General features: G+C 40.0%; 1 protein-coding gene across 4 annotated transcripts in view; it reads right to left on the minus strand.

Annotated features, from left to right (window-relative positions):
- NEBL (nebulette) overlaps positions 1-21392 on the minus strand; it is a gene marked incomplete at its 5' end in the record, with an annotated part of 331363 nt that overhangs the window by 28417 nt on the left and 281554 nt on the right. Inside the window, 10 exons of one of the 4 annotated variants that reach the window (XM_082854895.1) lie at positions 22-114; positions 1418-1510; positions 2791-2883; positions 5759-5851; positions 9504-9596; positions 11158-11262; positions 13635-13745; positions 13913-14023; positions 18549-18659; positions 21147-21257. The exons of 2 other annotated variants lie outside the window; for them this stretch is intronic. In XM_082854895.1, the coding sequence (XP_082711021.1) occupies positions 22-114; positions 1418-1510; positions 2791-2883; positions 5759-5851; positions 9504-9596; positions 11158-11262; positions 13635-13745; positions 13913-14023; positions 18549-18659; positions 21147-21257 (1014 nt within the window). The remainder of the gene's footprint in view (positions 1-21; positions 115-1417; positions 1511-2790; positions 2884-5758; positions 5852-9503; positions 9597-11157; positions 11263-13634; positions 13746-13912; positions 14024-18548; positions 18660-21146; positions 21258-21392) is intronic. One more of the 4 variants, XM_082854896.1, reaches the window with a different exon arrangement.

Consider the following 21392-nt stretch of genomic DNA (forward strand, 5'->3'; position numbering starts at 1 on the left):
CAAGTGAATAAAACAACTTGCCGAACTAATATTTTCTTGATTCTTCTTTACTCTTTCCATTTCAGGAGTTATACTTAAAGCCGTAGCTCTTCCAGGCTGACCTTTATAATAAACCTGTCATTTCAGAAAACAAAAAGCAGAGCACTGTGAATCAATTCACCTAAATAAGAGTCTCGTTGTACTTATTTTAAAGAGCTAGCCAAGGAAAGGAAGCGATGAAAAAAAAAAGGATGCTATCGGAGGTTTAGTCATATTTAAAATGCTTGCATCTTAAATCATTCTATTTTAATTCATCCCATAGCAGTGAATCACTGTGAATGAAATCACTATTAATGTACTCATTATATGGGCATACCTTCGGTAAAGCTGTAATAAGCATTTTAACACAAAGGAGTATGATATGAAAAGTCTTCATGGATATTACTTTAAGGTACTCTTACCTATATAGAATGCTGCTATACTATTATGGCTTTAGTAATTAACTGTGGCAGAACTTCTGCCAGGATGCCTGAGTAGTAACCAGAGTCATCCATGAGGCCAGCATTCTTCCCACTGCTCCATCCCTCCTTCTCCAGAATCATGTTCCCTTTTGAGAGTAACAGAGTTACATCAACTGTGACTCTGAATATATTGGGAAAAAGTGAGCATCTACTTCTCCAAAATATAGTTGTCAGGGAAAGTGCCAAACAGGAAACTGCCTTTCTTTTGTAATCTGGTCAAAAGGACTTTAAAGGCTTGAAGAATAAAAGATTTCTTTGAATCTAATAGATCTCCAAATTTCCTCTTCCAAAGAACCCAATTTATATGTTAATGACTGCAAAAAAGGATTCTCTCAGTGAACTGCATCCACGGATTACATAACACAAAGGAGTCAGAGCAGGACAGGAGTTGGTGTCTGAGTAAACACTGACAGCCCCTCAACAAGTGCCCCCCGAATGGACCTGTCCCATGTGACCTATTCAGCCAGGCACACTTTATAATTTTCCCCCAGCATCATCCAAAAATAAAGTGACAACAGCTGGGAGTGGGAGTCAGGGCCGGAAAGGCTACAGAACGAGAATATGTATATATATGTAGGAAAGGGACTGGGAAAACGTATTTGTAGGGCCAAGATGCCCGAAGCTGCCACTGTAAGCCTTTGGGGCACCACAGAAACCACAAGCATGAAGGAAGACCAGAAAGGAGGGATGCACAGTAACCTGCAAACAAAAATCACACTGTAGTCCCTGGGAACTCTAGCAGGGAATGCCTGGCTGGACCCACAATACCTAAGACCTTGAAACCTTTCCAATAAATTGGCAGTCAATTGAGAGCAGAGTATCAACTCCAGGTCATGAAAACTTTGTAAACACGACCCCTTCACTGACACGTTGACAATATGTTTGCTCTTGTAAGAAAAAAGTTACTAAGATCACACATTGCTGAGGTTCTTCTGGTTTTCTTTAACCCTCTTCAGCTCTGGTGGATCAGAAATTGCCGTTGCCTGTTTAATCTCTCCTCTGTATTTTACCTATGGAGGAGAAATAAGACTTTTAACAAACAGTAGAATGGTCTCCACCCAAATAGCAACAGAGGATGAGCCTCAAGATTAACCCTAATTTTTAAACATGTTTTTCCAGAGTAGACCCGTGTCAACCTTTCAGTTCAAATGCACCTGGATTCTGATTCTTCTAACTTAGCAAGCACGAAGTGTTGTTGTGCTTCTTAAAAGTGATTTTTTTAAATAAGTATATTGCTGTTCAATACCAAAACTAATTGCAAATGCCACAACTACATGTAATGGAAATATAAGGGGAAAACACTGTAATGAAATCATTACAAGAGAACTATAGTGAAGTAGCCACGGCAGCCTGGGAAGCTGGCTCTACTCCCATTCTGACCCTGGAGCCTCCACCTTCAAAAGGAGCTGCAGATTCCTCACTCCTACCATCATCAGGGATCGTGTAAGGATGAAGCAGTCATCAGCCTGAACTCACTCTTAAATTTTAAAGTCTCTCAAAATTACCCGTTTTAGGAGAAGGTTACTGTTTATAATGGTAAAAGTTCCAAAAAAGGGTGAAAGAATGGGAAAAATAACTATTGGGGGACACATCTGAAAGAGATTTCTGAATTCAGGGAGGCCTGGGTTCAAATCCCAGCCCTGCTGTCACAAACCGTGGGTTCCCAGCGTGTTCTCTAACTCCTCAAGCCTTAGTTTCGCACACCTACAAACCAGGAGAGTAAATCGTGCCAACCTCATGGATTTATATAAAGCATTTAGCACAGGGTCCACATTAGAGGAACCTCATGATTGCTAACTACCATTCCTTTATTAGCAATAGATTGCTGACTGATTGGATAATGTTTTCTGCTTTATTTATAAGGTTCCCTGCCCTGACATTATGTCTTAGAACCCCAGTCAAGCCAGGTCTTCTTTTGCCTTATGCCAATAGACAATCTGTTTTCTCAGACTGACAACAGACCCATGATACTATTCTTTAAATCTGCGTGTAGTTTTAGAGATTTACCAACTATGAGGTCTTATCCATCTTTGTGTACCAGTGACCAGGATAATGCCTGGCACGTTGCCTAATGAAGATTTCTGGAATAAACAAGCAGGACTGAAGGACAGCAAGACAGTCCCCAATTTTCTGGACTCACACGAGAGGTCTACTGTCCCAGCCCCTCAATATGTGACTGTGGAGAAGAAGCGGCCAAGATGTAGAGGGTCTAATGCTTTTCAGAAGGCGTTGTAAAGAATAAAAATATATACTGTTCGGTAAAATATAAGAAGAAACAGAAACAACTTGCCGTGCTCAGCTGCTCCTGGTTTTTCCTCACTCTCTCTATCTCTGGCGTCGTGCTCACTGGAGTTGCTGTGTAACATTGCTCTTTGTACCGGAGCTGAGAGACAAGCGCAAAACAGTGTGGGATTATGGGAAGCAAGTGTGAGCTAGCACACTGCAACTGACTAAAAGAAACGTTACACAGTGACAGAGCATTCATTAGCTAAAATCTTCACTAGGATTTTAGAGTGAAATATGCTTTGCTAAAAGACTTCGTCATCACAGTGATCCCAGATCTAAGCTTTTTCTTGCCCAAATGTTTTGAATTCTACCTTGGGTTGTTATTCTGCAAACCGCATAATTTAGTGGTGGCCTCTCTGAGTTCGATCTTATCGGCAATGATAAATGATCCCTTCTGTGAGCTTACAGCACTAAAGCACCATTGCCAAATGACCGTTTTATATTTGAAAATTAAAATTCTGCACTCTTATCATTAGAAACGAGGGTTATGCCAGTCCTATGCCTGCACCTCACTGAGTGGCTGTCACTATGTAAAGAAACCCTGAACCTCAAAGTTTCTTCCTTTACCAAGTTCCAACATTAGAAGCCCATGCTCTGGCTAGCATTACGGAGATATTTCTGACTGACTGCATAGAGGTGCGCTTTCTTAGCTGGGGGATCAGACCCAACGTTTGTGGTCAGCTTTCTTGGCAATGCCACAACACCCCAGGAAATAAATGAGGATCCAACACAGACAGATAGAATGACATGTCCATCAAATGAATTTTTGACAGGTAAAAGGAAAACTAGAGGTTAAAAAATCCCATTATAAGGAACTCCACGGGGACAGTCTTAATGATTTTTTGGAGTTTAAATTTAGTGTTAGAGAATTTTTTTTTTTTTTGTAAGACATCACAAGGCCTACAGGGCCTGCAGATAAAATGGACTTGAGATGTACACCCTCAGCAGTGCATGTGCAAGCGAACAGGTATTTAATAAGCCTGGAAAATAAATGAGAAAGGGTCAGGTCCCTGCCAGTGTGATTTCTTTCTCTGTGCCGTGGTATGCAGTTTGAGAGTTTAGGCAGATTCTGTGTCGGATAACTGCCTGAAGTGAGGAAAGGTCCAGTGTAATCTCTATTGATGGCAGGATACAAAGAAAGATTACTCTGGGCTGAGTTCAGAGGAGAAAAAATTGTTGAACAGCATTACTGATGTTGAGAAACTGTTGTAGCCCATTTCTAGTGGATATAAGTTTGGGGACATAAATTTGATACGGAGATTCTTTATGGATTGCATTCATCCACTCACAAACATGCTGAGTCTTTACAGGCAATATCTCACTTAATATTCTAGTCTCTGTTTTATAGATGAGGAAACTGAGGCTTGGAGAGGGGTTGGTAGCTTATGAAGGTTATACAGCAGGTAGGGCCTGAAGCTGGGATCAAACCAACAGTCCAGGGCCCACATTCTTCTCCACTACTCCAGTGTTATCCAAACTTCCACCATGTACACACCACTTCCCATATGACATGCCAGATATCACCTGTGCTGTGATTTATAGTATTTTCTTATTAAATTAACTCATTATTATTTTCAAATAGTTATTTTAAGGGAGTGTTATGTTTCTGTGATAAATTGAAAACTAGTAACCCTTCTTTTAGAAAAAGGGACACATTATGACAATCTCTAGGCCATACTGAGTGAAGTAAGTCAGACAGAGAAAGACAAATATCATATGATATCGCTTATATGTGGAATCTAAAAACACGGTACAAATGAACCTATTTACAAAACAGAAATAGAGTCAGAGATGTAGAAAACAAACTTATGGTTACCAAAGGGGAAATGGGGGGAGGGATAAATCGGGAGATTGGGATTGACATATACACACTACTATATATAGAATAGATACCTAATAAGAACCTACTGTATAGCACAGGGAACTCTACTCAATACTCTGTAATGACCTATATGGGAACAGAATCTAAAAAAGAATCTTTTTAGATATGCACATCTATACATATGCATGCATATCTATACATGCATATATAGATATGCATATATGTATATGCATATCTATACATAGATATGCATATATACATATGCATATATGCATATGTATAACTGATTCACTTTGCTGTACAGCAGAAACTAACACAACACTGTAAATCAACTATACTCCAATATAAAATAATTTTTTAAAAAAGGACACATTAAAACAAGTTAATCCCTAAGTCAAGGCCAGAGCGGCAGCAGCCACCGTGTGCATCTGAATCACCATGTCGGGGCACTGGCACTGCCAACAGCCTCCTCATGGCCTGAATTATGATTTCTCTCTCCACCGCCTTTCTCCTGCCATCTTCCGCCCCGAGTACCCATCACACTAAACCTTCCCCTCTTTGAACAGATCTTGGATCCTGAACACATTCAGTTGGCACTGCCAGGAGGGCCCTTTCTCACGAAATCCACCCCAAACTTTTATCAATTCCTCAAGATCTACCTCAAAAGTTACTCTTTCTCCAAGGGTCTTCCTCTCTCTCACTGACATAGCCTTCCTTCTCTGCATTTCCCCAGCACTTTGAAAACAGTATTATTACTTAATATTAAATGAGATCTTGCATGTAAAGAACTCAAAAAGCGTAGTAAACACTCAGTAAATATTAATTATTGTTACAGCACTTAATGCACAACCTTTATTTACTGCCACAGCTGCTTCTCCTAGAGACCCTGAGAATACACACAGCCCCTAAGACCTTAGCCTCATCTCTGAATGCCCCCAAGAACAAGAACAGAGTAGGCATTCGATACCATGTTCTTTAATAAGCAAATACACATGCTTGGTGTAATGATACCCCAACATAAATATGTGTGAAATCTTATCTCCACCTTTCAGGAACTGGCCCTCCTACAATGGTATTCATCGTAGTGGTACTTCACCCGGACAAGTGTCATGCGCACAGAAAACAATACTTAAAAGGAAGATGATCACACATTGCTGATGTTCTTCTGGTTTTCTTTAACTCTCTTGAGCTCTGGTGGATCAGAAATGGCTGTTCCATGGTTCATCTCTTCCTTGTATTTTACCTGCATGATTTATTTTTTAAAATGTAAGTTTTATTCAACACAAGGCTTAAAAAATAGTTAAGAATTCTTCATTTGTAACTACTGCATAGTTGGATTTTTAATTCCAATATTAATTTTCCTTCAGTGGGAACACAAATTTTTATTTCATCTGGTGCTTTCAGGATTCCTTTATCCTGAAGTACAAAGAAACCCATATCCATTCACCTATCCATCACTGAAGAGGTTTTTTTCTGTTTGTTTTTTTTGTTTTGTTTTTTTGCGGTACGCGGGCCTCTCACTGTTGTGGCCTCTCCCATTGCGGAGCACAGGCTCCAGACGCACAGGCCCAGCGGCCATGGCTCACGGGCCCAGCCGCTCCGCGGCATGTGGGATCTTCCCGGACCGGGGCACGAACCCGTGTCCCCTGCATCGGCAGGCGGATTCTCAACCACTGCGCCACCAGGGAAGCCCTGAAGAGGTTTTTCAATTAAAATAAGCATATATTGCTTGTGAAAATAAATTTTATCATCAGGCAGATGCACCAAAAACCTTGGAAATTATCTTAATATAATAACTTATTATTTTCTATTTGAAAAGCAGTTTCTATTTATTAACATGTTAATTGAAATTCACCATGTATTTAAAGGCAAAAGTCAAACTGAGTTAGCTACAAAGTCTTGGAAACACTGTGTATCTGACCGAGAGTACCCAAATGATCCAGAATAAGAAAAAAATAAAAGAAGAGAAAGGGGAAGGTGGAGGGAAATGCACTACAAACAGAGGCCACTGAGTGCTGATTGCTATAGATGGGCCAGTGGCAGAAAGTCAGGAAGTGTCTTCTACCCACACAATCATGTTATGTAAAGCCCGCCTACATCCCGGCATTTGCTTCAATCAAAAGCTCCTCGTTCAAGTCTATTTAGAGGAAGATCAACCAGACAAATGATAATGCCAACACACAGTTATGCCTGGGACAAGCTCTTTAAATTTACGAAATGATTAGTGATGCTATCGTATCAGGTGGTATTTTAATATGTGTAAAATTCATGGAAGATTGGATTCGAGAAAAAGGACACACACATATATGTACGGAAACATGGGCTAGACTTAAGACGCATATGTTGACATTTAGCCAAGACTTAAATCTACATAAAACGTCTTTTAGAAATCATTTGGTAATGTTTAAAATGATTAAAGCTGAAATCCACACTGACAGTCATAAAGAAACGATACCTAAATATCTTTGCGATCATCTATATCTTAGCATCTGTACATTTAATGTGAGATATGAGTAACAACGTCAATATTAGGCCAGATCCAGAACAGTTAAATGGAGAGTACATTGAGACAGACTAGCTCTAACTAAGATTCAAAAGTAGTTCTTAACAGAGAAAGCTAATAGCCCAAAGACTTTTACTCTGGAGGTGGAAAATGTCGAGATCTTTAAATGTTAAAGAGTCCTACCTTGGTTTGACAGATCTAGCTAATCTTGAAAGGGCAACTTTCCATTTGAATACTAAGCAGGAGTTTAGGGCCCAACCTCATAGAGATACAGAACTACTATTGTTTGCTAGAAGGGGCAGTGGGATGCTGGGAGACGAAATGATAGACTGTACTACTTCCTGTGATTTTCCTCGGGTGAGAAGCTAAACATGATTAAAGATGAACATTTCTGTTTTTCATACGACTCCAACCAGTCATTTCACTGTAGGCAATAGAACTGCACAGTACAGAACGTTTATAACATTATATACACCAGTACACTGATGGGTACATTTCAAATATTATCATTTGGAAGTGAAGGAAACAACCGTTTTACATTTCTCAGCCGAACGAATTTCTCCACCAGACTCTAGCGTTGCCTGACACAGGCTCTCGCCGTGGCGGATCGGAATCCTCACCGTCAGGTCCTCCTCCTTATGCTTTCCTCAGGAGATAGCTCCATTCATGCTACAGGGATTTTCGTGCACAGCTTCATTCATGCTACAGGGATTTTCGTGCACAGCTTCATTCATGCTACAGGGATTTTCGTGCACAGCTTCATTCATGCTACAGGGATTTTCGTGCACAGCTCCATTCATGCTACAGGGATTTTCGTGCACAGCTCCATTCATGCTACAGGGATTTTCGTGCACAGCTTCATTCATGCTACAGGGATTTTCGTGCACAGCTCCATTCATGCTACAGGGATTTTAGTGCACTAGGATTCTGCAGATTTTTTGTAAGTTCATTTTGAAGTCTGTTTACCACAGCATTACCTTGCCTCTCCTACTCTGTCTCCACAAATGCCAGTGCACACATATTCTAAGATGCCAGGTAACCGTCAGAGTTCCTGACAGAGGAGTTTAATCAAGGCAGTTCTACTTGGATGACTTCAAGAAAACTCTGCCTCTAAGGGTGAAGGTGAAGAGAAAGGTCAGGCAAGGGCAAGCAAGGAAAGAACCCTACTGAGTTCCTCAGCAAGAAGCTAAATACAGTAGGCCCTTCACTTCCTCAGTGTGAAACAGTGGATATGGAGGGCCAACAGTAAGGCAGTTGAGCATCTGCAGATTTTGGTATGAATGTGTATGAGTGTGTGTGAGTGTGGGTTGGTGGGGCTCCTGGAACCAACGCCCATGGATACCAAGGAATGACTGTATAACAACTATTACCAAATATGCCTATTGGTAAGGATAGCAATTATCCATTGTAAATGTCAAGCACTGAATGAAGAAGTTTTTAATCCATAACATTAAACACCTCCTCTACCCTTCCCCCAAGCTCAAAGGGAACTGGGGGTGGGGAAGCAGGTAATTTATTTTACAAAATTATAGTGAAGGTGTGTGCTTTCCTTTGCTGGAAATTGGAAGAAGCAGAAGGCGAATGGGGCCTCTTTGAAACCTTCTCTTAAGCCACCAAATGAATGTTCTAGGGCCTTTAATCATTCTGTCAGGGTAAAATTTCTTTCCTCCAAGTTGTGGAAAGGTATAGAAATGTATCCTTTCTCTGAAAAATTTAATACACTTAAAATTCTGTTCAAAAGGGTGAAATCTAATCCTAGATTTCATTACTGTACTATTAAAGTGATCTATCTCTTATGCCCTATGATATATCAAGATGAAATACTGCTTTAGGTTCAAGGGGAACAAGGCTACAGTTTCCTTCTGAAAGTTAGACCTTTGATATTTGATGAAATAGTGCTTCAACAAAGTGAAGAAAAAAAGGCAGCCAGTTTAGTAAAGAACCAAAAACATTTATCTAGCTTATGTTTGCTTTTGGAAAGGATGATTAATGCTATAGAGAACTGGGGGCTTCCATGGTGGCGCAGCGGTTAAGAATCTGCCTGCCAATGCAAGGGACATGAGTTCGAGCCCTGGTCCGGGAAGATCCCACATGCCGCGGAGCAACTAAGCCCGTGCGCCACAACTACTGAAGCCTGCACTCAAGAGCCTGCAAGCACAACTACTGAGCTCACATGCCACAACTACTGAAGCCTGCGCACCTAGAGCCCATGCTCCGCAACAAGAGAAGCCACCGCAATGAGAAGCCACCGCAATGAGAAGCCCGTGCACCGCATTGAAGAGTAGCCCCTGCTCACCGCAATGTAGAGAAAGCCAGCGCACAGCAACAATGACCCAATACAGCCAAAAGTAAAAATAAATTTATATTTAAAAAAATGCTATAGAGAACTTACTGAACTAATATTCTGCTGATTTTTCTTCACTCGTTCAATCTCTGGAGTATCTTTTACTGCTGTGCCAGCTCCTACTTCTTTCTTATAAAGTACCTTCATTATAAGAGAAGGAAAAGAATAACTATAAGCTTATTAGAATTCAAGTCCTAGAGATCTGATTCTTGAAAAAGAAAATTTCTCAGATTTTAAAGTAATGTGAATACAGCTTCTATTTATGAGAACCAATGTCACGTTAATCAATTAAATAATCCATTATGAGAATAAATGCAAAACTTTGGTTTTGTATTCCACAATATTACAGTAAACCTCTACTACCTGTTCTAGGGTATGCTTGGTAACTTACAAGGCTTGATCTGAGAATATAAATCGGCAAACTAGAGTTTCCTTCTCAAATACAAATACATATCACATGTGTATTTGAGAAAAATCAAAGGACATATTAAAAAAGCTCACTAAGCAGTTACCATTTAATTCAAAACCAGCATGAAGTTTTAAGCAACTGCTATTCTCCAAATGAGAGCAAAGATGCTCTCGTTCTCTTCAAAGAAAACATTAGCTCTATCTTCAACATCAACCCTAAGTCAGCCTATTTTCCTTATCTTTCCACTTATTCCTTAGACCTTCCCATCCTTACCAATATCCACCCCTTTCAAACACAAAGCAAAAGAAAAAACGAAGTGTCCTACAGAAAACTAGAATAATTATAAGGAAGTCATACGAGGACAGAACTACTCCCTCTCTTGATATTTGTTAACCCGCGGGTCCTGTGAGTGTGTGTGAGTCGGGGTGGGGAGAGGGGGGCCCTGGAACCACCAGGACCAGTGGGGGTCAGGCGAGCAGGACATGAGAGATGTTCCCCTGCAAAAGCTAGAAATCTGGGAGACCGTGGAATCACAGGAGATAAGAGCCACACTGCCCTTCTCCCTCATCGACTCCTCCAGCAAGACTTCTCCATTTCTCAGCACCGCCTGCCTGTGAAGACCCTAAAGGTACCTGAGCAGCATACCTGGAGGGTTGAGAGCTTGCCAATTTACTAGAAGTAGGAAATACTCCAGAAATCTTCAGAAATAATAGAATTTATATTTTTAATAACACATTTGCCTAACTACTAAATGAGTTCATTCTACATTAAAATATTAGCTGTACCATCCATTTTTATTTTAGAATTCAAGTTTATATATCCCTTAAATAGAAGCCCAATATCTTAATGAATGGTGCCGACAAAATTCCTATGCCTCAGAACAAAACTATGAAAGTTTAGGAACTGGTTACAAACTGCTAAACCCCTAAGTATATTATCAATGTAAATAATCAATGACCAGGAAGGAAATCACTGCATATGACTATTTTCATCTTCAAAGTAAAACCTGTGTGGAAGATTAAGCTCTCTTTCTTGAGTGAAATTTTAAAATTCAGTTAAAAATAGCAGTTGCTTGTACCAAAGAAGGAGATATGAATTTGTAATGCTACAACAATCACGATAAATTATAAGTTGTAAGAACATTTGGTATTCTTATTATTTTAAAGAAGGAAAGATATACATTTGACAGAAAATTCTAGCAATGCAGCCAAAAATCAGACAATGAGGGAAAAAGGCCCTCCTTACAAAACATAATTTCAAGGTGGCAACTGAAAAGAAATAATGACTACTCACGGCACTAATGTTTTGTTGAGTTGTCTTAATTCTCTGGATTTCAGGAGTATCTGCCACAGTAGAATAGCTAGAAAGCATCTTCTCTGCCTCATCTTTATACTTTTTCTAAAATTATAAACCGTGAACGTGAATCTGAAACTCTGTGTGCACATGTACAAGAGAGACAGAGACAAAGAAAATGGTACTACTTTTCCCAATTCTATTATATACCACCTGGCTCTAAATTATACCTTAGGATTCAAAGCAGTTGTTGATGTGCTTATGCCATAGTAAACATAAAAGCATATGCAAACAGAGTAGGCAAACAGTCTAGGAAATCACATTCACCTCCACTCAGGCAATGCCTCCCAACCCAGACTATTCAAACGCCCTGGGAGGGCTTGACCTTGATAGCATTCCTAAGCCTAGAACCTACTCTCTCAGGAGCAGTCCCAGTTCCTGTTCAAAGTAGCCCTTAGAACTCCTACCAGTAACCTGACTCTCTTCGCTTACTTGTTTTCATGCTTCTGGATTTATGTTTTGCTTCCTACTTCAGATAAAGATACATTTGATTAAGAGAAAGGTACTAGTATTTTGTAGTGGAGACTGAAATCTCAATTTTCTTTCTACTAAATGTACTCTGAGGGCTTCCCTGGTGGCGCAGTGGTGGAGAATCTGCCTGCTAATGCAGGGGACACGGGTTCATGCCCTGGTCTGGGAGGATCCCACATGCCGCGGAGCAACTAGGCCCGTGAGCCACAACTACTGAGCCTGCGCGTCTGGAGCCTGTGCTCTGCAACAAGAGAGGCCGCGATAGTGAGAGGCCCGCGCACCGCGATGAAGACTGGCCCCCGCTTGCCACAACTAGAGAAAGCCCTCGCACAGAAACGAAGACCCAACATAGCAAAAATAAATTAATTAATTAATAAACTCCTACCCCCAACATCTTAAAAAAAAAAAATGTACTCTGAGCTCTGATACATCCTGGGCAATACCTTCTACTAGTGCCAGCATTTACATAGTATTAGGTATTGTCCTAAATGCTTAACACACATTAACTCCTTTAATTAACCCCACAAGCAGATACTATTATTGTCCACTCTTACAGATGGGGAAATTTAGGGATTAGCTAAGAAGTGTCAGAACCAGGATTTAAACCCAGGCGCTCTGGCTCCAAAGTCAGGGAAGGTAACTGCATGGCATACGGATGCTTGTTAGGAAAGGTAATTCCTGTTCATGTTGAAATGCACCACAGCATCATTATACCGTTTTAAGTATTCCATTGTATCCCAAATAACTAAAATTCCTTAAATCAGATGTACCCTTATCATACTCAAAAAATCAACACTGTTAAGTTAAAGCAGGAATTCCAACAGCTCAGGCATCACTTCCTATGGGAAGCTTTTACTCTTTTTTTTTTTTTTTTGCGGTACGCGGGCCTCTCACTGTGTGGCCTCTCCCGTTGCGGAGCACAGGCTCCGACGCGCAGGCTCAGCGGCCATGGCTCACGGGCCCAGCCGCTCCGCGGCATGTGGGATCTTCCCGGACCGGGGCACGAACCCGTGTCCCCTGCATCGGCAGGCGGACTCTCAACCACTGCGCCACCAGGGAAGCCCAGTATTGGATCCTTGAGTGACAAGCCGCCGAAGCTGAGTTCTGTAACAGTCTCATTTTGAACCAGTGAATGTTTAGACTCTTTGCTCATGTCAACCAGAATTTTGACAAATTTTGTCAAATTCGGTTAAAAATTATTTCAACACAAACCCCATTAACCAAATTCAATTCCTTCATCATTTTTCTTTAACCATTTTATTTTTTTCATTCCCTTTACTATTTTTCCATTAGGATTCATTCTTTTTGTAACAAATTTTCTAACAAAGAAATTATTCACTAATGAATATTTTTGCCCAAATCAGATTTTATCTGATTAACTTTCTTCTTCCAATAAACTTTCTTTTGTGGTCATTATTTCTCTCACATCCAGTTTTCTAGAGGATATGTTACGGGTGTACCTGGCAAATTAAATTTTATCAAGACAACTTAGTTCTTCCATTAAATTTTAGTTAATATTCAATTTCACCTAGTACAGTTTTATTCACTCAGTTTCAGTTGAAGTTGATTATTTTAATTAAAACATTCATGATGAAATGGATAAAAGACAAATTGTTTGTAATTTTTTTCTGTAGTATAAGCATTAGAGCCAAGTTCACAATAGAGTCAAAAAATGGAAATTAAAAAGGTCAAAATGCCCTTGGACCCAAAACAGAGGGCCCCAACACGGGCGCTCTGACACTCAATAATGTCTGTTGAACTGAATCTACAGCAGTTGTCCCTTTCATTAATGAGGTAATCAGGTCTGGTCAATGGTTCCTTTATAATAGAGTGCATTGACTTTGAATAGAAAGCCCTCAAAAAGACACCAATCACAGAGACACACACAGCACAAGGTGACTGGATATTAGAATACATTATCCTAAGCATCTTCATTCTCTACCAACCTGGCTATAGATTTCAGATGCCCTCTTGGCTCGAAGCATATCCGGGATATCCATGCTCACTTGCATTCCTTTCCCTTTAATTTCATTTTCTAAGTCTTTCTTATATTCTTTCTAGAAGAACAGAAAACAATCTTCAGAGCTTTGCATGGCCTTCCATAGCAATGTAGATATTTATGTGTTTCAATCTCAATGCCACACATATGGAAACACCACTTATACTTTTCCTGTATGCAATTCGATATGTTTGTTTTAAACTGTGTGTGCCATTAGTTTCTTACCTGGCTGGCCATTTCAGATGCTTTCTTAGCTCTCTGGATATCGAGGGTACCTGTGCTCACCTGCATGCCTTTCCCTCTAATTTCAGTCTCCAGATCTCTTTTATAATCTTTCTGCAGAAAATAAAACCTGCAATTAGGGCTTTACAATAATTTGAAAATCTGTGTTGAAAAACTCGATGTCATTTTTGACATCAAGATCATGGCTTTTAGAAATAAGTCGGACCTTTTTGTCTTTTATTTCTAGGAAACAACAAAGATTTTTAATTTGTGGCAAGAACACAACTTGGAGTGAGGTATTCACAAGGAATCAGGAGGTTTTCTCTACTAACCTGACTTAAAAAAGAAAACAGAGTGAGCTGAAGGAAAATGTTTTATATTTTAATATGGTAAAATTGATAAATTATTGGTTAATATATAACTCAGTTGATGAATATCAATAAAATGTGAGTATAAAATTGTCAGGTCTTGTTCTGTAGTGAATAATTGCTGGTTGCTTCCCTGGAATCCCACTCCTCTTTTTCCTTCATTAGCTCCTTGATTTGCCACTGGGCAACTCACTGCTTCCTGTTCTAAGCCCCCAGCTTGGCTGAGACTGGCCGCCATCCAAGGGCCCCATTGGGCTTAAGTAAATCGTTATAGCCCACCCCTGGCCCTTCATGATCCGTTCAAGGATAGGTACATTTCTTTTTCCACACAAGGTATCAAGAGACTTTCTCTTTCCTTCTGGACATGAATGGAGAAGTCTGTAGCCCTAGGATCTGCCAGATGTCTCTTTGCAAACAGGAGAAAAAAGCCTGCCTGAGAGCAGAAAGATAGAAAATGAAAGGGAATCACACTGTTTGAGTCCTAGATCAAGCCACACCCAAGAATTCCTCTACTGTTTGGTTACAAGAACGATAAGTTATCTGCTTTTTTGAGCCAGCTTGAGGTGGATTACCTGTTACTTATAATAAAATGTCATAAGTACACAGACACAACTGTCTTAAGAGACTCTTGTCACATTCTAAAACTGATTATAAAATTCAGCAAGCTGTACTCTTATAATTGTACATTTTTCTGTATGTTTTTCATCAATGAAAATTATATTAAAAGGAAAAAAACTATTGATTACCTCCTATTAAATTCTTTCAAAAACAGTTATTTTCTATTATGTTGACATACTGTAGATTTGTGATTCCCTGCTCTAAAGTAAATTTTGCTTTGCTTATTTGTGGTGTTCTAAATTTAGAGAAGTCGTAAACAAAAATCTCAATCTCAGAGAAATACTATATTTTTCCCCATCTACTACCCATAAATCTGCCTATTTTCACTGACTTACAGTCTCAGTTTCACTTTTCGAATGAAAGTTCAAGTACTAATGTTTAACTTTCAAACTAATAATATTCAATTATTACTATGTCTGTAAAAAGCTCTGTTTTTAGCCAGCCTCTTTAGGCCCGAAAGCAAAACACCTCATTTGAAGGGCAATATATGTAGAAACTAAGGTACTGATCATAGATTTTGCCACCAAAGTCTCATGGTAGAAGTATGTCATCTAATTTTCCGATATGAACTTTCAAATCTAAAAGCATTCAAAAGCACATAAATAGACTACATAGGACGCTAATCACATCAGTTAATATTGATGCATAATAAAATACCCGAAAACTTAGAAAACTTAAAAGAAAAACATGATGACATCTAGGTTCCAAGCAAGTCCCAATGCACACATGCTTTTAGAGCCTGAGTCAAATGTGTTAATGACCCAGTGGCTAAAGAAAGTCACATGGTCAAGCCCACAGGTACAGGAAGGTTTGAATATTAGACGTCATTTGTGTAATAATACAGCACATTGACTTTACCTGAAAAAATAAACACTGAGCTACAGCAAAGTCCCTAAGTCTGGTTGAAAAGGATCTGAGAGCCTGTCATTTGGGCAAACTGGGACATGGTTATAATTACATGCAAATGAGACCTCCGGATTACAAACAATAGCCTCACCAAAATTGGTTTAAGCTACCTGTAACCACAGTACAGCTGACTCCCCTAGGCCTGTTTTTCCCATAGGCTCTCAACAAAAATGCACCATTTTCCTAGTAAGTCTGAGCCATGAACAACATGGGTTTGAACTGCGCAGGTTCACTTATACATGGATAGTTTTCAATAGTAAATACCACAGTCCTACCTGGTCTGTGGTTGGATCAATCAGCGGGTGCAGAGGAACCACAGATACATAGGGGAGACCATAAATTACATGTGGGTTAACCCCCCGTGTGGTTCAAGTGTCAACTGTGTACAGTCCCAAGATACTCAGAGAAATCTAAACCAGCATATCGCTGAATAACGTATCACCATATACTAAGGAAAGATGCAGCACTCCAACTTCTCATAAAAGGAAGACGTCACAGAAGGTTTTAGGTAAAAGTGTGAAATGCAAAATCTCTATTCTTCCCACATTCTTTTCTCCAGAGGAAGTATGCTTTATTTCGGCTTCAAGTCTCAGCCCCATGAGGGTGATTTGGAAAAACTCTTCTACAGCTCCAAATTCCCCACCCCACTCCCACACTCCAGTCCAGGACCTTAACTAATACTGGATGTCACACTCTCCTCATAATAACAAAAACAGCAGAAAATTGTTAAGTAGTGATTTGATAGTTACTGGGTACTTAGCTACTCAGAAGCTCAAGGAGGCCACCATAAGAAAGTACTAATAAATCTAAGAAGTGAATGACGAGAGAGAGCACGAGAAAGAGCCAACCATGCAAAACCCAGGGGAAGGAGTATGGCGCCCATGCTGCCCATGACCGGAAGCCACTGGAGAGTTTTCAGTGGGAGGAATCACATGACTTAATTCTTCCAGGATTGTTCTGGCTGCTGGGTAGAGAATGGGTACTGAGAGGTCAGTGATGGAAGCAAAATTCTGGTTAGGAAGCTACTGTAATGATCCAGGTGATAGAGATGGTAGCTTGGACGAGGGTGGGGGAGAGTAGATGGATCTAGAAGTCATTATGGGGCTGGAGTCAATGAAACTTGCTGACAAGAGAAATCAAAGTGACTTCTGGGATTTCACTGACACCATTTGCTAAGAAGAGGGTGGAAGAGGGAAGCAGACCCAGGGAAAAATTAAGGGTTTTCGGCGTGTAATGTTGAGTCCCTGTTACAATGCACTTAAACGCCATTTACATGTGGTCGTGCCTATGCAACATTAGATGTAAATGGTTGCATATTCACATCCACGTTATAGAATACAATTTTTCTATAAGAATGAAGGAGAACTATGTGAAGTAACATGGAAAAGGGTCCGTAATATTTAGTGAGAAAAGCAAGCACAAAGTACATGGTATTTATTTAAGGTTTTTTTAAGTCTCTGTGTGCACAAGTGTATAGTTACCTATATACAAATAAAAATGGACCTGGAAGGCTCTACAGCAAATTCGTAACAATGGTCTCAGGGGGATGACAGAATTAAGGGCAGAGTCAAAGAAGGTTTTCAAGTGCCTGTTCAGCATGCATCCTCCCACCCACCCCCACCATTTCTAAATGGAATCCCTATGGGTCAAGAATTCTCTGGCATCCCTAGTTTCTTTGACTAAGTCAGTTATGGCTATTCCATTCCCCTGGCCAGTACCTAACCCTGGGGATGGAAGCAGATCCCAACACAGCAGTAACTCCGCCGGCAGTTAATCAGCTACCTCTCAACCTCCAGATTTCCTGGGTGGGACTCAGTCCTAAGCCAGCTCTTCCTAACTGCACTTGTCACATCGTAGCTCTCCCAGTAACCCAACTGAAGCCTCACCCTAGCCAGCCTTGAGGTAAGTGAGCTGCACCCCTTAACCTGTACCCCAACTTTCTCTTTATGTATTCTTCTTCTAAGTCATCTCTTCCCAAATACTCTCTGCTCCAGTGGCCCTGTTACATTTTCAAAATTTCTAGGGGAATTCAAGAGATGTGGAACTGATTCTGGGGAATTTCCTTCGAAAAATACACATTTCCTTCTGACTGCTACAACTTTGTTATCTTGTATCTATCATGTCATAGCATCTAAGACAAAACTTCTAAATTAATATCCTGTTGTTCATGTGTTACATGAAGAAGAAAACGGCGTTAGATGAATGAACCTCAACCCAAAATTGCTGACCCTACAGAAATTTCAGACGTGTTGATGAGGTCAACAACAGAGGATATTTTGAGAACATGCAACCAAATCACACAGAAATGGCATGATTGCCATCTTATAGTCTCGATGTGTGATTTTCAAGTTCTGCTCACCAAGTTGGAAATGCAGATATGCCAAGTAGCACACGATCCATCCTTCAAGAAAAAATGGTATGAAAATATTTATCATAGTTTAAAATTAACGTGAGATTTGTATTACGGAATAAAGTGAGCAGGTGTGTGTGTGTGTGTGTGTGTGTGTGTGTGTGTGTCTGTGTGTGTGTTCTATTAAAATGCCTTTCCCCAAGTTTTCTTTGATATACTTGAAGTTAATGAGCAAAGCAGAAACTGTAAATTTTCCCAGTAAGCATGATGACTGCAGATGGTTTCCATTCCAAACTGTTAAACTAGTCACAGAAAGCTTTGGAAAATGTCATGTACTAATCAGTTTGTTATTATGATTTGTACGAGTCTCAAGGTCTGCATCACTCACTCTACTAACCTCACTAGCTATCTCAGAAGCTCTTTTGGCATGCTGAATTCCAAGGGTGTCAGTGCCAACTTGCATTCCCTTCCCTTTAATTTTTGATTCCAGATCTTTCTTGTATTCTTTCTGTAAAAAAGCAACATTTTACAACACTCAGACACTCAGGGGACAAACATACATCTGTATTCAATGATACCAAAAATGGCTAAACGTATTTTTTTAAAAAAGAAAACATAGTTTACTTTGAACTATGAATGACCGCCTAGAACTAAATTTTCTGAACTGCTTAGAACTATATTCACTATTCTCACTGAAGAAGAGTATATATACACTCCGAAGATTTTTATTATAAAAAGGCTATTGCCAGGTGAGAATCTTCACTGACAATTGTCTTGAGGCCTGAAGGACAGAGGCAAGTTTAAATGAGTTGATATTTTAGAAAGAAGACTGATTTTGAGGTCAGAGCACTCTTGGCTGTGTGTGTGATGTTGCAAATCTTTCTTCACATTTCTGGTTTACTCATCTGCAATTGGGGATAATAATTCCTCCATGCAGGATCACTGGGAGGATCAGTGAGACAGCACATAGCCTAGTGCCCAGCACAGAGCGGGTGCTCAGTAACTGACAGCTTCTTCTGGTCTTTTACTCCTATACCCACAGGCGAAGACCTGGGTTTTTGCTGCTTCTGCTACCGTGTTGCCATTCACCTTTCACTGGCTGAACTCTGCCATTGAGAGTTTAAAACAACTTTTCCAAGTATTATTGACAAGTGATTTACAAGATCTGACTCTGAATGTCACTGGATATGTCATCACAACAGAAGAATTTGTAGAAAATTACTAACGCGGGTAAGTGTAATGACAATATTAGCCAGACATCGTGGCAGACACCTGCTGTTTCTGCCCGAACAGCATCTATTCCTCCCTATTCTGGCAAAAAGTTCTACAATTTTCTCTTGAGGAATTACCTCTAACCCCTCTCAATCCATAAACTTTGGGTGGGTTGATTTCCTACTACCCACATATACTTTTAATTCCACTAAAATGCTTTTAATGTTTCCTTTAATTTATGTAAAGAACACTAGCCAAAGACGAACGTAAATCTTTAGAAACACATATCAATTTAGACTATTTTATATTTAAAACATCATTAAACTACCTAGAAAGTTAACTGACTCCAGACTTGATTGGGTCAAGTGTGGGTACAGGACAGAAGGTGACCCAATGAGATTCAATCCTTAGACCTTAATCCTATTTTAAAGAAGCAGATGCTCACTTCCTACTGGGATTAGTGGCCACAGACATGAGTTATCCTGTCGTGAAGAGGGGCCACTCACATAGAAGCAGCCTCTCACAAATGAAGCAACTGCGAAGATAACAGAACTGAGGGATGAAGGAAGAGAGACATCATTCGAATTCCAACCTGAAGGAAACCTGATCTTCGGATTTCTCTGTTCTTCAACCAAAACAAAGTTTCTTTGTTGCTTAACCCAGTTTGAGTTGGGTTTCTATCATTTGCAACCTAATAGGGTCATCACCATCATCACCACCACCATCATCGCCACCGTTTATTAACATACGGGGATAAAGCTTTAAATTTTTTCACTGCTAAAGTCAGCCAGATTCTCCTCAAAGCCCAGTGCCATTATTTACTATTAAAGTAACGACATAACACAAGGATTAAAGGATTTAAAGCACTTCAGAGGCACTTCATTCTTATAAATTTCATGTAAAGTAAGTAATGGCCACTATCATTTTATACAGAGGTTTAAGTGGACTCAGTAGCTAGGCAAGGACTAGGACAGTCATTTTGTTTATGGGCAGGACAGCATGGGAACTTTTTAAAATTTTTTAGTTTTTATTTTTTTTGCGGTATGCGGGCCTCTTGCTGTTGGGGCCTCTCCCGTGGCGGAGCACAGGCTCCGGACGCGCAGGCTCAGCGGCCATGGCTCACGGGCCCAGCCGCTCCGCGGCACGTGGGATCTTCCCGGACCGGGGCACGAACCCGTGTCCCCCGCATCGGCAGGCGGACTCCCAACCACTGCGCCACCAGGGAAGCCCCAGCATGGGAACTTGTAAACTACAGTTATTGACAGACCATGATAACACACCTTCCTAATATGCCTTTCACTTGTTTAAAAGATGAAGTTAAACCTTATTAAATTATTTTGGTTAATTATATAGAATTTTCTCTAAAATGAGGAAATGGTCATTTGTCTCACACCACATAGACAGGAAATGGTGAGCATCATTTTTTTTTAATTCATTGACGGGGAAAAGACTCTTTTAGGTCATAGCTGCTTATAATCATCTTACACATAAAAGCTGGGGAACATTTATACTGTACACAGTTGACCCTTAAACAACAAGAGGATTAATCCGCCTATGACTCATCATCGGCTCTCCACATCCCAGCATCCACAGATCCACAGATGCAGCAGCCGCGGACCGTGGAGTGCTGTAGAATTTACAACTGAAAAATACTATAAGGGGACCTGCACCGCTCAAACCCACGTTGTTCAAGGGTCAACTGTGAAATCTCTAAGAAAGGTTTACAGACAAGGAGATCAGCTGAAAATGCATACATTCTCAATTGTTAAATAAATGTACTCACCTCACTAGCCATTTCAGATGCACGTTTTGCTCTCTGAATATCAAGTACTTCTGAATTAAGTTCCATTCCTTTCCCTTTTATTTCATTTTCCAAATCTTTTTTATATTCCTTCTATGAGACAAGAATATTAGTGCGTGAAACTTACTAGGAAACTCTAATTTATATATTGTTTTTTTTTTAACATCTTTATTGGGGTATAATTGCTTTACAATGGTGTGTTAGTTTCTGCTTTAATAACAAAGTGAA

This window comes from Leucopleurus acutus (genome assembly GCF_964270905.1).
Source record: "Leucopleurus acutus genome assembly, chromosome: 1".
NCBI classification, from domain to species: Eukaryota; Metazoa; Chordata; class Mammalia; order Artiodactyla; family Delphinidae; genus Leucopleurus; species Leucopleurus acutus.